This window comes from Camelina sativa, chromosome 8 (assembly GCF_030686135.1).
Source record: "Camelina sativa cultivar CO46 ecotype springtype chromosome 8, ASM3068613v1".
In the NCBI taxonomy this organism is placed as follows: Eukaryota; Viridiplantae; Streptophyta; class Magnoliopsida; order Brassicales; family Brassicaceae; genus Camelina; species Camelina sativa.
In genome coordinates this window covers 27,988,193-28,004,919 of record NC_141887.1, presented here as the reverse complement: position 1 = coordinate 28,004,919, position 16,727 = coordinate 27,988,193, and the positions used below count along the sequence as shown (strand labels likewise).

Here is a 16,727-nt window from a genome sequence, read left to right as displayed (position 1 = left end):
GTAGACATATGTGTTTGATTAGGACGGAATGCACATGATGGATCTGTGAAGGTAAGCATGGTGAAAAAAAGAGTTTCAAAGCAAAGAGATTTTGATATCGAAATCAAGTCTATCAGAAGATATATGCGCTTGATAAACCATAGATGGAATTCACAATAGAAGTAGCTGGAGATGAATATTTATGCACACAAAGAGGTGTGAAAAAAACGAAATTTTAGCCCCGAAGTGATGCACGTGGTACTGCCGGTAATCCCCATTCATCCTCAGCCTGTTCATCATCAAAACAACATCATAAATCAGCCATACGTGTCCAAGTTCCACATAATATGCAGAGTATTATTGTGTAAACAACGTATGCAAATTAAAACATTATCACTGATTTTGTAATCATGCAAAAGGTGGAAATAAAGACTCAGCCTCTAATAACTTCCTCTACAACTAAGATAAGTGTTTCATTGGAGGATGTGCATATTTGCGAATAAAATTAAAAAGAAGAAAGTCAGAGGACACTCACTTGAGCTCGTCCAGGTGGAGCGCCTGTATGCCCCATTGGTGCTGCAGGTAAGTTGAGTTCATCAGCAAGATCCGGTTCTTTATCGGGTTGGAGATAAGAAGGCACACCGTCTGCTTCAGTCTCATTTCCCATGTCAGCTTCAAGAGCATCAAGCTCTGAAACCACAAACCCATTCAAAAAGTGTAAGAGGAAACACAGGGCAATATTTTCTACCGATCCCAAGCAGCAAAAAGTGGATTTCTAAGAAAATGTGAAGGACAGAGAGAGTAGTCCAAAAAAAACACAAGAGGAAGAACTTACCGCCAATAAGGTCATCTTCATCAATGTCATCAGGAACATTGTAGCTCCTACCCAGTGTCTCTTGAATCTCAGAACTCTCATCCATCAAGTCCATCATATCATCTTGCAAATTCTGTGTCATACAATACATATATCATAATCAAAAACAATATCAAGGAAACAAAGACAAAAGAGCTTCTTGAATAAGGTAGTCGAAAACATACATCAATATCTTGAATCTTGACGGTTTTCATCATTCCTTTCAACTCCTTGTTAGCAGATTTAAGCGCTGTCATCTGCAAAAAAATCATTTACAACAAGAATCATACGAGATTCATATCAAGAAACACATCCAGATTTTTTTGGGTTCAATAATCGAGAGACATACAGTTTGTTGAGCATCTTTGAGACCTTCAGCAGCAAAAGAAACTTGATCAAGGTTAAAAGTCTGATTATAGAGCATGTCACGTTGTCCTTCATACCTAAACCAAAACAGTAACAACAGTTGGTATTAAAACCCAAACCCAATGTCAGAAGCAGGGCAATTCACATAAAAGGAGATGATAACAGAAAAAAAAAAGAAAGAAAGACAGACATCTTCTTTTGCTTGAGAACTCTCATAGCACGAGCTTTGATAGCTTCTTGAGCAGGACCAGGTCTAGTCCTTTTGATCTGTTCCTTGTATTTGCAAAGCTCAGCATCAAGCCTCTTAACTTTTTCTTCCACTGACTCTCCTCTTTTATTGATCTGAAACACAAAAAAACACATCAAAACTAGGGAATCAACTCCTAAGTAGTAGCTCTTCTTCAAAGTTGTTCATCCATGATCTAACCCCAAAGCAGTTTCATCTCAACACAAAACCGAAACTCCCAAAGCTGACTGAAATCAATAAAAACCCAGAAATCGACGGCTCTCGAAGTTCGAACCCTAAACAAATCCGTAATTCTCCAACATTCTACCAAAACGAATTCGAGACAAAAAGCTAATCATGATTAAAGGAGAGAGAGAGAGAGAGAGGAGGAACCCGATCAGAGGCATCTTGAATAGACGGTGGAGGCTCTTTGTTGTTCTTCGCACCAAAGATTCTCTTCATCTTTTTCTTCCCCAACAAAATCAATCAGATGAATAGAGAGCAGAGCAGAGCAGAGAGCTACAGAGATACAAAAAAAGCCTTCTCGATGACAAAAGCAGATTCAGTCGGACATGTTTTTTTACTTAATTTCGTATTTATCGATTGATTTTTTTTTTTTTAAACTTTGTTATTATTTTTTTTTTTATTGGTCTCAATGGTAACTGCGGTCTAGGCAGCCAAATCTGTCTGCGGTTTAAACCACACTATTTTTAAGGTGGATAGCAGACTGCTGTGGACAAATTCTATTTGTATGCAAAAGCAATCTGCAATTAGTCCACATTGGTTTTATTTCTGTTTCTTTTGGATCGTACCACTGCGGACTGATAAAATGGTAAATAAAAAGTAGTCTAATCCGCATATGGATTCGTATGCCCCAACCGCTGCAACCATTCACACTCTATATAGAATTTTATTATTATCAGTCTAAAATACATTAATTTTTTATTATTATCAGAGAGGAAGAAAAGTCTATCTCCAAAGAAAAACATTAATTTTATTATTGCCAAACTGAAGAAAGCCAAAAACATTATTGTAACTATGGACATCAAATTAGCCAGAAAATAAAAACAAAAAATACAAAAGGGGTTATTGAGTTATTTATGATTATGAACACCAAAAATTCAAACAAAAGTAAACTCTTTTTCTCTATATACACTTCTCTTTTAAACCTTTACTACCCCCAAAAGCTCAGCGATCTCGCAGCCAAACCCACCATTATTGCTGAATTGGCTCGCCAACGACCAAGCCACTGTTACAGACACCGCAGCTTCAGACACAGTTTCAGAGGATTCTATCTGATGATGGAGGTGTTTAGTGTAGTGAAGCTCAATCTGAAGACGATGATGCAAAGATGAAACCAGTCCTTTCTTCATATCAGCTTTAACTTGCTGAATTGGAATCGCGGCGAGGAAGCTCTTTATATACTCTCTACATGACTCTTTACCTCTACACACTACTTCTTCTTCTTGTTCTTCTTCTGATTCTTTTGATCTTTCGGCATACTCAGACTTGTCCTTACCACCTTGTTTCTTGTTTTCTAGGCCGGCTTTGTTGTCTTTTAAGGGTAGTAATCTTTGGATCTCTGCATCTTTGTCAAATTTCAAGACATAAGCTTGGTTGCAACCCTCATAGAGCCTCTCTCCAAGCGTGTCTATGATGTAATAAGCATCATGGTTCACCAAGAGCACGAAGAAATGATCATTCCAGCTCACAATGTAGATCACAGGCTCGCTTGCCGACTCTTCTGGTTCTTGTTTCATGATCTCTTCCCAGATACTGTCAAAGGACATTACACCTTTGAGAAAATCTAGACTAGCGTCTTCTTTTCCTTCTTCTTCCTCTGGATGGAAGAACCCGATGAATGATTTCTCAGGGACTACACAGATGGGTCTGATTTTTGCCTGTAGAACTGTCTCCAGATCGAAATGTTTGTCTGGAAACCGTTCCCTGTATTCCTCGTTTTCGCACATGTTTCTCCACTCGGATGATCCTTCTCGGATAAGACTGTCAAACTCTGACCTTGTTGGGATTATGTCTCTGTTGGAACCTAACCAATTTGCCATGACTGCAACTAGGGCTGTGCATGCGCTTTCTCCATCAGCTCTCTCGCTTCTCTGATCGATTGATGCGAGAAATACTTGAGCCCTGAGTTTCATCAGCCCATCACGGCTTATAATCTCTTTGGTTTCCCAACTACCAACAACGAAATCATCATCTCCAAACTGGGATAATGGTTTCTTGATTGAATCATCAGACCTATACCACTGCAAGAGAATCAATCAAGAGTTAAGAAACAATAACATAAGAAAACCAAGAACTAAACGTAGTCAATGTACTTACATCAGAGTTAGACTCATCGGATGAACTCAGTTGTCTGCGGTCAAAATCGATATCATCACCACCATCTTCAAGACAATCCTTTTTAAGAAGAGGTTCGCCTTTCTGTTTAGGAGACCTAAAACTGAGTTTTCTCTTCTTCCAAGATAACATTCTCTTCTTAGACATTTGTCCTTTCGTCTGCTCCAAGATTACTACATCATTTGAAGCCTCATTACCGCAATGTCCGGTCTCTGCTAATGGATTGCGGTTGCTGTAATATATCAAATCCTCGTCTTCAGGGTTTGTATCAGCATGAAATGAGCCTCTAGCCCAATTAGCATATCGAAGTGTTTTGTAATTAACCGGATCAGCTACGCCGCTTTCATTCTCTTTGTTCTCTTCTGACTCATCGGCAGCATCACCTTCATCTAGAGAATCTGTGTCAAAAGGATAAGTAGAGTCAGAATCAAGATTTCTCTCTGGACTCTTTCCTTCACTTCCGCTTCCGCTGCTTCCATCTTTCTCACACTCCTTTTCCGATGCGTGGGGATTAGACATGCAATGGTTGAAGGATTTCATCTTTCTCAGGCCTACTTTTACAACAGACTCAGCTTTCTCAGCTTCAGTAGAAAGAGGAGACCATAGAACAGGAAGAGCAGATCTCTGTCTTTCAGGCAATGATTCTTTAAGGGCAAACTGAAGAGATATCTGAAAACATCATAAGTTGAAACTTGCGGTTAGAGAAATGAAAACAACAGTAATAAACTCAGACAACTATCTTATAAGAAAAAGATCACTGACGCACATGAAGACATGGACTTCGCACAGATGATGATGATGAGCCACTATACTTCAGAGGAACTTTGACTTGAATATCATCTTCTTTCATCAATGAAAAGTACTCTGCAATGTTCAGTGATGCCTTCCCAAAGCTACGAACTTTCTCCTTTGATCCTTGATTCAGTCCCTACATAACAACCGATCCCAAACACTTAGATTTGCATAACAACAAATCCCAAGAAGACACAACACATACACAAAATCTAAATGCCTAATCAAGACCATAGACTTATCTCAGAATGAATAAAAATCCCCAATTTATACATTGGAACTAAATTACAGAGGACCTAAAGCAAAGGTACAACCTTTATACAGACCCTGATAATTTAGAAAGAGACATCAGAGTCAACGATTCTAAAAAAGATAAGAGAGAGAGAGAGAGAGTGAGACTAACATTGAAGACAGTGAAAGAAACGATCCATGGAAGAAACGATCCTTCCTTGTAAACAGAGAATTCACAAACCCTCTTAAACTCTTCGTTCCACTCAACGACGCCGTCGCCGCGAAACCCACCTTCTTCGGTTAAATTCCGTACGAGGGAGCGTTTGAGAGTAACCGATTTAGGTCCTTTCCACTTGATCTCAACGACAGGTCTCTTCCTCGTCGTCGTCGTCGTCACACCTCGCTGATGATCAGTATCATCGCCATCACCATCGGAAGAATCCAACAAACCCTCCATCTTGTGAACAACGACGATCACGTCGAATTTGACGGCGAAGAGAGGAGGCCACGGTGGCCACCGCATGATCTGTTTCATTTTCACAACCATACAAAACGATACAAGTGGCTACCAAAGCCTTAACAAGATTTGGGGATAAGAACGAATCTTAGAAAGAAAAAAAAGGGTACTGGAGTAATCGAGATTTGAGGAAGAAAGAATCGGACTTTAAGAGATGGGTATGGAGGATTTGGTGGACGCAGACGCGGTGTGATTCTCAGACTCAAAAATATTTGAAATTTGAAGAAAGAGAGAGAGATAGAGATAGAGAGAGAGAGACTAGTAGAGAGAAGGAACTCTGCGTATGGTTCTTTTTAGAGTCAACCCTTATAGAGAGAGAGAAAGAGAAGGACGGCAATATAAAAATTGGTGATTAATAATTAATTAATACAGTTAGATTGATTATTTAAATGATGATACACACTACTGTATAAAGTTTGACATTATAAATTATTTATTTAATTATAGAAAAATGATTTTTTTTTTTTTTTTTTTTGAGCGCAGGTGAAACAGAGGATGTAGCATACGTCTTTGTATCCACGTTCTAGGTGCAAAAAGTCTTCTTGGTTTTTATTTTCTTTTAACTGTTGAGAAAATATAATAAATTGATGTAATTGTGTGCTGACGTTTAGTTTTGGAATATTTGTATCTGAAAAACTACGATTTCAATTAGTTATATTTCGAGAATTAATTATATCTGTTAGTAAATCCAGCAGATTTTAAGGTTAGTGTAATAAAAAAGATTTATACTATACTGCCCCAATAAATTCCTCTAAATTCTATAACTAGTAAAAACGGCCATTTATTTTTTTGAGTAAAGTTGGATTTTTATGGCTGAATTTAGTAGTTTTCTATTATATGCTATATTTTGTTTATGATTATTTTAAGCTATACCAAAATTATTACTTTTGACTATATAATAGAAGAAAAAACTTTTTGTCAACCATATGAATGATCAGTAGGTTTTGACTAGATTCTCTAATAATTTTGTTTCCACAATGTTCTTTAAAACGCAGCCAGTAGCATGATTCATATCTATAATAGAGACTCTAGAGTCTAGAGGCTCTTTAAATCTCGATCACAAACTCACAAATTATGACTTTACTATATGTATCTATCTCGCATCAATTATTTTATACAAATTATTTCGACACATTTTATCTGCCATATGCAATTGTTCTGTTCCTAATCAGAATTACCAAATTCATACACCATCTTGTTTCTTTTCTTTTCGTTTTTTCTTTTTATTGGTGTGTTGGAAAGCTCCGAACCTGAATTAGGTTTTTAATGTTAATTAATTAGAGACCTTATAGCTAATATATTATTTTGTCCAATCCATGTGAAAGATAAGATTTTTAATGTGCATGAAGGATGATAATACTCTTTTTTAGGTGTTTAAAGTGTAAGAAATAAAGTTAGGTATGTCCTAATTCATAAAATTTTCAGCTTATTAAGTCCTAACCATATGCCATTGCCTTAAAGTTAATAGTCCCTACACTAACTCATGCTCCCATGATCCTCTTTCGATTTTTTACTTCTTTTGTAATGGAAAATAAAATTATAAATCATTTCTTATGTGATGTGTACTTCTTTGGCGGTCTCAAGAGTTAACTAATAGACACGTACACTCTATAATAATTTGAGGTTTTTAGGTTCGATTGTGTTTTTTTTTATATAGACTAGTTTTCAATCTACGCTAAGCGTTGGTTTATTTGATATATTTTAATGAAAATTATATATGCATCATAACGATAATAAAATATTATCTTATAAAAAAGTTTAAATTAGTATTAAGGAAAATAATTAAATTTCATATACATAATTTTCTAAAATATAAAAATCAGTTGTATCATAAAATCAAATCTGATAGAAAAATCATGAATTTAACTCAACGTCCAGGCGAGACGAATCAAACTGATGACTTCACATTTCATAAACTATATCTCTGACCACAAAAAAAACGAAATAATTTTATCATCATGATCGCTACCACCTATGTTTTCGTGTTTTTTATTAAATGTTTTTTTATTATTCATATTGTTTCTTATCATTTTCATTGTCAAATTTTATGGTAATTGCCATCGTTACTTTTACCGTTTGGTTATTCGTTATACTCTTTTTTTTCTTTTTCTTCGTCAACTTCTTCACATTCTTCCACTGAAAAACCTTTTTTAGAGTACCACACAACTTGTTAACCCATCAAACTCCAAAAACAAAATCATTTATTTTTTCATAAAAATAAAAAATAAGATAAATTTGAACCTTTTAAAAAGTTTCAATATTTATAATATTTTAAAATTATAATATTTAAAAACTTTTTAAATGCTAAAATTTTTTAAAAGTTTCAATATTTATAATATTTAAACTTTTAAATTTTTTAAATATTATAATATATTTTTTTGAAACTTTTTAAAATTTTAGTTTAATCAAATAAAAAACTGGATCAAACCGAATAAAACTTTTAAACTTGGATGCCTGATAAATCAAGCTTTCCTGCTCATTCGTTGTTGGAAGCATATTAATCTTATTTATACTGGTGCTGAATCATTGTCTAAAAATTTTCTAGCCGATATGAGATATTGTACATAGTTATTTTATTTCAATAAATTGAAAATTTTACTTTTTCTAAAAAAATTTGGAAATTTTTAAAAATGTTATTGAATGACATGTCAAATCCTGATAGGTTGTTTAAAATAATTTTTAATATAAAATTTTTTGGAAATTTTAAAAAATATTAATTAATGACATGTCTAATCATAATAGGAGATTTTAAATCTTATGTAGACGCCTTTAGAAGCTTATAGCTTATACTTTTTATTAGTATATATTGTTTGTTTATATGTATATATATATATATATGTGTTTATTAAAAGTGTTACTAATAAATTGTATATTATGATTTTTTAATAAAAAGTACAAAAAGAAGAATATTTTAATATTTAGAAAGTTTTAAAACATATTACTTTAAACAATAACCAACATATTTGCTTTAGAACAATTAGAACCAAACACAAATAGAACTTTATGATACAGTTAATCATGATCACGTTTTGTGGACTGGAATTAGGAGATTTAAAGATAGATAGAGACGTACGCAGTAGCTTTGAAATAGACAATTTAATATTTATTATATAAAACCAATTTTTTGTAATTTATAAATTAAAAAGTCGTATCCCCCCAAAAATGAGCACTTTTTGATGTCAACAACATACATACGCACGCCTTAAATTATTTTATTATTGGAGAAAAAAAAACTTAATTGTGAGACCCACTTCTACATTTTCCTGAATAAAGTAAGTTAGGTATAATTAAATTAAACTAGCTAAATTGTTTTTATGTTTACAAAATTAAACTAAACTAGCTAATAATTCATATTAAACAACAAATAAGATAAGCTCGTCGACTAATGGAAAAAAACTACAACACAGCTCAGTAGTTTTGTCCTTTGAAGTATGAAGAAAAGATGATTTATAGTGAACTGATGAAATCTGACCAAAAAATGAAAAGTGAACTGTTGGGTGCTAGACAACATAAGCTATTCCTTATCACTTTAAAATTACAAGCTGGATCCTTTGTTTGTCCTTACCACACATAATAAATTATCTTAAAGATCTCAAATAAATACGAGTTTAAGATTAGAAAGTTTGGTGGCTATTATTTTCAGTGACCAAATTTAGCGACATCTGTACATTACTTTATAATTATTTCAGCAAGATTCAGTAATTATAATTCAGACCACAAATAAATTATTGTCTTAATTTATTTCTCTAGTAATGTTTGTAATTAGTGGAATGTCTAGATTAGTGTTTTTTCAACTCTTCGAATTTACTTTTACGGACAAGAATAACGTTTGTAAAGCTATGCAGATTCAGTTGCCAAATGACATAAGACTACATATGTATGCTCAAAGTACACAACACAACAAAGTTTCACAAACTAAGTATAAGACAAAAAAAACCTCATCCACAAGATTGAGATCCAAAAGAGGGCAAAAAGAGAATACTGGCTGTGCATTTGTCTTCAACACAACCATCATCATATATTGTCAGAAAACTCTCTTTGTCTTGCCTGTAGTTTTGTAGTTTAGATAAACTGATGAAACTAGAGTTTAAGAGCAATGCTAAAGCTTTTCTCTAATCCTCTTGATCTCTTTTTTTTTGTATTTGCAGAGCTCAGCATCAAGCCTCTTAACTTTATCTTCCACTGAATCTCCGCACAAGCCTTCTCGATGACAAAGCAGAAGAACTCGACTGACAAAAATTGGACAAGATTTTTGCTTATTCCTTTTTTCATATATTAGTATCATTTTTCTATTATTTTATTAGTCTAAGATCACAATATCTTTGGAAAACGAGTAACCAATATTTTTTTTGTGCGTCGATTTTTCATGTATTATATGGTTTTATTGAAAGCCAATAACCAATAAAAAAAACTTGTTTTTTTCTTCGAGTTGACTACTTTTAATTTAATAAAAAGTAAAGTGGACCAATAAACAAATAGTCAAATTTGTTTTATCAACAATGCAATTTATTTACACATTAAGGCATTTAATTATGTCTATGAAAAAAATTCTTCCAGAAAAATCTATGTAGATTAAAACTGTGCTTTTAAAAAGTAAAGCAGACCAATATTGAAATAATAAACTTATTCTTAATGTATACACTTTTTCTTAAAATTAATCAAGTACATCGATAAAAAGGGATAAAATATTTATTTAATGCATATATTGAACATAATAATGTGAAAGTAAAATAGAGGAAAAATTGGAAAAAAGAAAAAGAATGAAAAACATTAAATTGTTTTCTTAAGGTGGGTGGACATGTTTATAAATAAAAATCTGAAGGACTTACATGGATAAAGTGGAAATATAGATTTATTTATATATTTATTAATATAACCAATAAATAAGAAGAATAAAATACTAATAACTAGAACAAAAATCCCTAGCTATTATAAATACCTAAGTATTTGGGTGTTAATTAGATTTGACAAAAAAAAACTATAAGAATTTTTTTAAAATAGTCATGGATTTCATTCTCAAACTCGTACCATTCATATTCATAGGTCTTGTAGTTCAATCTAAAGAAACCGTAAGAGATTTAATATCCGTAAAGGTAATTTGAAAGAAAATTTATATATCTATAAGCATCCCGTTCTCAAACTAATATTTCGTAGATTAACTTATGATATTGATTTCAAAAATATTTTTCATAGTTAAATGAGAACATAATCTATGATTGTGTGGATATATACAAACAACCTTCGTTAAGTCATCCACTACTACAAAACCATAAAATTCAGGTATTCATCTATCAAACTACCTTTTCTTGGATTAGTTTACATAGTTTGAATATTAGTGGAGATCACTCTTCATGTGCAAACTTATATGTAGGCAGTAAAGTTAACAATAAAGTTAATTTGATCCAAACTGGTTGGATGGTAAATTTCATATAAGTGTTTTTTTTTAATTTGACTTTTTAAAGAAGAAAATTTTGATTTTAAGAAATAAAATACACTAATTTTGACTGATAGGTGAATCCAACATTATTTGGTGACGGACGCACATGGAGTTTTGGATTTTGGAAGGTACATATAACAGTACAGCTATAAAGTGTTTATCACGTTTTTTAACGACAGTAGGAGAAAGACTGAAAGTAAGAGAAACTAGGATATATAGACAAGTTCGAACAAAGTTAGAGAAACAGAGTAAAGAAACTAGGATATTAGATATGTTCAGACAAAGTAAGAAACTACGACTCTACAAGGATAGTACTCTGAGAAGGGACGTTCACTGATCAGCCAACTGGAGGGCATCTGCAGAAACCGGGTGGACTCACATTGCGCGGCGGCGTTCTTTACACCAGTTCATGGCATGAGCGATCAATGACATCACGATGACCACTATTAAGACTAACAACACAATGAGAAAAGTGTCATTAACGACGGCGAATTCTGATATCTCGGACTTCGGTAACATTTTTTTTGTTATCTGTTCTTCATCTAACAAAATCAGCATTGTTTGTTTATATAGACGAGAGTGTATCAACATAAGCTCAAACTTTCAAAAACAAACGGATGTTACATATGGAATCGCACTAAGATGGAAAAGGTAAACAATATCATTCGGATACACGTCCTAAAGCCAATCCATACACGGGTATAGCAATTCATCATAGTTGCTGAATACCGTATTGGTGAGTATTTTCTCCACCGACCTATTTTTTGATTATTCGAAAAAATATGTCCTCTCAGTGGAGGAATGCAAACTCACAATGTTATAACTAATCACAATGGTGACATTGTATGACGTTGTTCCTAAGCCAACACGCATCGGGATATACACTTCAAGAAGATATGCCTGCTTCTGATTATTCTCTTTGTGTTGCTTTCAGATCATAACTATTTGTGTTTCGGGTCATTGCAATCACCAAGATGTCCATCGTAGAGAGTATCGTTAGACTTGTTTTAATCCCTGAGTCATTGTGAAACTAGATCACTCTGCTCGAATGTTAGAAGAAGCCTATATATGCTCAAGAAGTACACATTACAACGAAGTTTCCAAAACAAGTCTAAGACAAAAACCTCATCCAAAAGATTGAGAATCCAAAAGAGGGCAAAAGAGAATCTTGGCTGTGCATTTTGTCTTCAACACAATCATCATATATTATCAGAAACTCTTGACTTGGGCTCTAGTTTTGTAATTTGAATAGACTGGAATTAGAGTTTTAGAGCAATGCTAAAGCTTTTCTCTAGACCCATCTTCACAGGACCTCCTGTAATGCTTCCTTTCTGCATCATCGCCACAAACTCGTTGTAGTCTATTCTCCCGTCCTGCAAACAACAATTCAGTTGTTCAAAATTATCAACACTCAACAAGAGTTTCATAAGTTGTTGAAGAATTTCTCAGAGGTTCCAATATATTAATCCAAAACCGATTTCAACATTAATTACAACACATTGGTTTACTGTTTCTCAGGAACGAGAGTTTCTACTATTCCCCTACGTTTAACAAGAATCATACTCAATCAGCCGAGTCTTTCAGAGAGAATATCTCTAAAAGGATAGTGTAATTCTCACTACTTTCAACAATGCAAGGATTGAAGAGGATCATATACGTGAGATTCCTATGAGCGAAATGATCTATAATCCATTCAATCTGATGATTGTTGAGAAGTATTCAAGTCATTTGAAAATTAGGATAAGATGATAAAGGTGTAAAGGAGCTTACATTGTCTTGATCAACGTCGCGCATCAGTTCTTCTATGCGGACATCCTCAACACCAAACTCCTCACAAGCTTGTTGAAGCTCATCTGGGGTGATATAGCCACTCCCATCTTTGTCAAAGTATGTAAAGGCTGCAAACAAATGATCCTCTCTCTCTATTTTGTTTAGATGCAATGTTGCAGCTATGAACTCTTTGTAGTCTATTGTTCCACTGTTGTCCACATCAGCCTATATTAAATACACATGAGAGAGAGATACCAGATTAAATGAAAATCCTAGCAAAAACACAGAAGTATATAACCAGAACCAGCAGAGTATTTTGGATTATAACAAGCCCATTTCATAATTATAGTTAGGGAAAACACTGGATTTGCAGGTATATAGGGATTAGGGACCTTCATTTTCAAATAACAAAATAGCAAGGGGGTTAAAACTTACAGCTTGCATCAAGTCAAGAATTTCAGACTCATTGAGGTTTGCCCCTACTCGTTTAAGTCCTGCTTTCAGTTCTTCAAAAGTTATCTGACCACTCTTGTCCGCATCTATCATATTAAACATTTCTTTCAAGCCAGCTATTTCTTCTTCAGATAAGCTCTCAGCAATGACCTACAAGAAGGCATAAAGAGAGAAACTTAATCTGCATCGTCTCTTTCTTTCCACATAACAAGAAGAAGAGAAGGTAACAAGCAACTATCTTATGTTTATCACAGTAACTTGTTCTCCATATGGTTTTAATTTTGATTAGCATTGAAAAACCGCTTACCCTAAGAGCCATTTTCTTGAACTTGTTCATCGCAGAAAATTGCTTCATACGGCTCAGAACAGCAGAATCCAGAGGTTTGTCTGGAGCCACACCATCGACTTGTACCCATGGATGACCTGAGAGGAAGCACAACTTCATAAGAAATAGGACAGTGGCACAAATGAACTCTACATGACAATGTATTTGGAAACTTCACTACTAAAATAGCTGTGAGACAGGACACTTATAATTCATGTAGGACCATTGAAATCTATGCTCAATGGAACTAATAGAAAGAGAATCGTAACGCTCTAACCGAAAGAGGAAGGTTTCAGATCAAAATCACTTACATAATACTTGGTGGGCAGTTAACCTTTTCTTGGGATCTCTGACAAGCATTTTCCTCACTAAGTCTTTTGCACTTTCAGATATGCTCGGCCAGGGATCTGACGAAAAGTCAAGATCACCGTGGAGGACCTGTTCGAAGATACCTTGTTCGGTTTCTGAATGTTCAAAAAACAAAAAAAAAGAACAAAGATTTTGTTCAGAGCCTAATTAGGACAGGTGAAAAATCTCTTATCTAAATATGATATACACAATCCTTACCAGCCCAGAATGGGGGAACTCCACTCAATAAAATGTACACAATCACTCCAGCACTCCAGACATCAGCTTCAGGACCATAACGCTTTCGAAGAACTTCCGGAGCAACATAATATGGGCTACCAACAACATCTGTAAAAATATCGTCTGCAAAGAGGAAGGAATTGATTTAAAAAACCATTGACCAACATGAATCATGTCATTCAAGTTAAGTGACCAAATCTAGAAACTGAAAGGTTTAAGATGCGTAATATTGAAAGCATACCTGGCTTAAAGAACATTGAGAGTCCAAAATCAATCGTCTTCAAGAGAGAATCTTCATGTTTACTGACAAAAAGAAAATTCTCGGGCTTGAGGTCTCGATGCATAACACCAAGAGAATGGCAAGCCTCTACAACACCAACAATGGTTCTAGTGAGCTCAGCCGCTTTCCTCTCTGTGTAGTGACCGCGTTGAATGATCCTGTCAAAAAGCTCGCCACCTGCACAACACTCCATCACAAGGTGCACCGCCACAATATCCTCATAAGCTCCTTTAATGGATATGACATTTGGGTGACCAGCCAAGTGATGCATTATCTGAATTTCCCTTCTCACATCCTCAACGTCTTCATCAGTCAAAAGCTTCCTCTTAGCAATTGACTTGCACGCAAACTCCTTCCCTGTAGTCTTCTCCACACATAAAAAAGTCGTCCCAAACTGCCCTTGTCCAAGTTTCCTTCCCAAGGAATAGAATTCCTTAAAGTTTTCAGTTTTCCTCTGCAACACTGACTCAGTCCTAAGACCTGCACTTGACACTCTTTTCATGTGTTTAGGCTTCTTAGGTTTAGCTGGAGGATCAGGTTTTGCCTCCGGCTTAGTCTCCGGCTTGGTCTCCGGTTTGGTCTCTGGTTTTGACTCAGGTTTTGTCTCCTCTTGCACTTCAGGCTTGGCTTCAAGTCGAATCTCTCTGTCCTTGGTCTCGATGTTAGCCCCTGGCTTGGGCATTGTGACCTGTTCAGGAGGTTTATTCTGGACATCATCAGATAATGGAGATCGAAGCTCTCCTGAAACAGGTCTACTTGAAATATCTTCATTGCTCACGGAAGCCGAATCATCTCCATCTCTTGGCCGCCACATTGCAGCTGAAACAGATTGCAAGAAGCCATTCCTGCTTGGTCCAACACAAGTATTACCCATCCAAATACCCCAAAGCTTCTCTTAAATCTCTTTCACCAAATATAGCATCAAGATTTGATCACAACACCGTGTAAAAACAATCTAATCTCATCCCTAAAGTCAAATCCTTCCTATCATACTTTTTAGTTCTTGAACACCATCAGACATCAAACAAATGCATTCAATATTCTTACACAACTGAACCTTACTTGGGTCAATACCGACCAAGGAAACAGCAGAGGGCTCTTTATAATACAGAGACAAAATATAGCAAGAAAGCTGAAAAGGGTATCGGAAAAATCCTGACTTGAAACGAACCCAGAAAAGAGAAGGATGCAAGGAACCGAAGCAAACAAAACACAGAGAGAGTAGAGAAAACACGCCTAGACAGAGACAGAGAGAGAGAGAGAGAGATCTGAAGAGTAATAGAGAAAGAATGAAAAATAAATTGGGGGAGGGGGTTGGGTGGGAAAATAATAAAGGGATAGTTGTTTAATAGCACTACAGTTGCATAAACCGTAGGGACATTTGATAATTTAATGAGAGAGTCAAGGCTGTATAGAAGAAGAAGACGATGGATGAAGCAGAAGAAGAAGACGATGGATGAAGCAGTTTGAAAACGCGTTCTTTTTGTTTTGATTATCTCTCTCTCTCTCTATCTATCTATCGCCGCCGAGTTTTGCGCTGCGATTTGTCTTAAACTCGTTTTGATTAAATTTTTGTCTTTTGTTTTTTTGCAAAGTCCACCCTTTTCAATCTTGGCAACCCAGACGTCGGGCCAGAGTTTTTTTTTAATCTATATAATAATAACAATTCAAATAAATACGATCAAATTTTTTCAAAAAAGTCATGAAAAGTTATTTAAACGGTTATTGAAACGTTTATTTATGAAAAGTTACAACTGTTCACTGTAAAGTTGTGTTGATTGAAACAGTCGTATCTTTTGAAATCTATATATATTTGTCTGTTTGAACTGTTTTCATTTTTTTTTCTATGACACAATATCAACTAAAATTTCAATTTCAACGGTTTATATATTTTTCTAAATTATTTTCTAGCATTCATTCTTTTAAAAGTCAAGAAATTCCTCTAATTCTTGATTTAACAAAAGATTTTTGGAATGATGAATCTAATTTACATCTTTTAGTTAATTTTAAATATAAAAATTTAATGAAAATACCTAGAGTGTTTTTCCAAGAGTTACATGGATTACATAGTGAGTTTTTAGATTTGACTTTTCAATACGGTAACAATCCGAATAAATGCCACCAAAGATTGTGTTTTTCAATTGTACCTTTTGGATAATCTTCCAAAAAATCTGTAGAATATTTAAATTATGTGTTTAACAAAAAGTTGCGATTGTTCATTGTAACGGTTTTTTTGTAAAATTGCAACTGCTCATTGTAGAGCTGTGTCTATTCGAATATTCGTATCTTTTGAAATCTATATATTTGTCTGTTTGAACTGTTTTTATTTTTTTTTTGCCATGACACAAAATAATATAAAATTTCAATCTCAACGGTTTTTACAGATCTCTAGATTATTCTTTAGCTTTATTCTTTTAAAAGTAAGAAATTTCTCAAACTCTTGATTTAATAAAAGATTTTTGAAATGATGAATTTAATTTAAAACTTTTAGTTAATTTTATATAAAAAATTAATGAAAATACCTATATATAATAGCAATCCGAATAAATGCC

The 16,727-nt window shown here is 34.3% G+C and overlaps 3 protein-coding genes and 1 long non-coding RNA gene across 4 annotated transcripts; 1 reads left to right on the top strand and 3 right to left on the bottom strand.

Moving 5' to 3' along the window:
* Positions 1 to 73: 73 nt before the first annotated feature.
* On the bottom strand, positions 74 to 2,088 carry LOC104708634 (vacuolar protein sorting-associated protein 60.2). Its single transcript, XM_010425226.3, has 7 exons — positions 1,818 to 2,088; positions 1,389 to 1,540; positions 1,182 to 1,275; positions 1,018 to 1,089; positions 815 to 926; positions 515 to 669; positions 74 to 268 (listed from the first exon to the last, which is right to left on the bottom strand). The coding sequence occupies exons 1-7, from the start codon at positions 1,884 to 1,886 to the stop codon at positions 215 to 217; spliced, it is 708 nt and encodes a 235-aa protein (XP_010423528.1). The 5' UTR covers positions 1,887 to 2,088; the 3' UTR covers positions 74 to 214.
* A 310-nt stretch (positions 2,089 to 2,398) lies between these two features.
* LOC104708632 (uncharacterized) lies at positions 2,399 to 5,803 on the bottom strand. The gene is made up of 4 exons (XM_010425224.2): positions 4,978 to 5,803; positions 4,549 to 4,710; positions 3,765 to 4,451; positions 2,399 to 3,688 (listed from the first exon to the last, which is right to left on the bottom strand). The coding sequence occupies exons 1-4, from the start codon at positions 5,350 to 5,352 to the stop codon at positions 2,588 to 2,590; spliced, it is 2,325 nt and encodes a 774-aa protein (XP_010423526.2). The 5' UTR covers positions 5,353 to 5,803; the 3' UTR covers positions 2,399 to 2,587.
* A 4,480-nt stretch (positions 5,804 to 10,283) lies between these two features.
* On the top strand, positions 10,284 to 12,053 carry LOC147940551 (uncharacterized). Its single transcript, XR_015563432.1, has 5 exons — positions 10,284 to 10,415; positions 10,516 to 10,602; positions 10,834 to 10,887; positions 11,333 to 11,495; positions 11,694 to 12,053. It is a non-coding gene; the product is annotated as an uncharacterized LOC147940551 (long non-coding RNA).
* Positions 11,809 to 15,800, bottom strand: LOC104708631 (calcium-dependent protein kinase 1). The gene is made up of 7 exons (XM_010425223.3): positions 14,137 to 15,800; positions 13,875 to 14,018; positions 13,619 to 13,771; positions 13,290 to 13,405; positions 12,965 to 13,132; positions 12,530 to 12,754; positions 11,809 to 12,132 (listed from the first exon to the last, which is right to left on the bottom strand). Exons 1-7 carry the CDS (start codon positions 15,047 to 15,049, stop codon positions 12,019 to 12,021), a joined length of 1,833 nt encoding a protein of 610 aa, XP_010423525.1. The 5' UTR covers positions 15,050 to 15,800; the 3' UTR covers positions 11,809 to 12,018.
* Between the last annotated feature and the right edge of the window lie 927 nt (positions 15,801 to 16,727).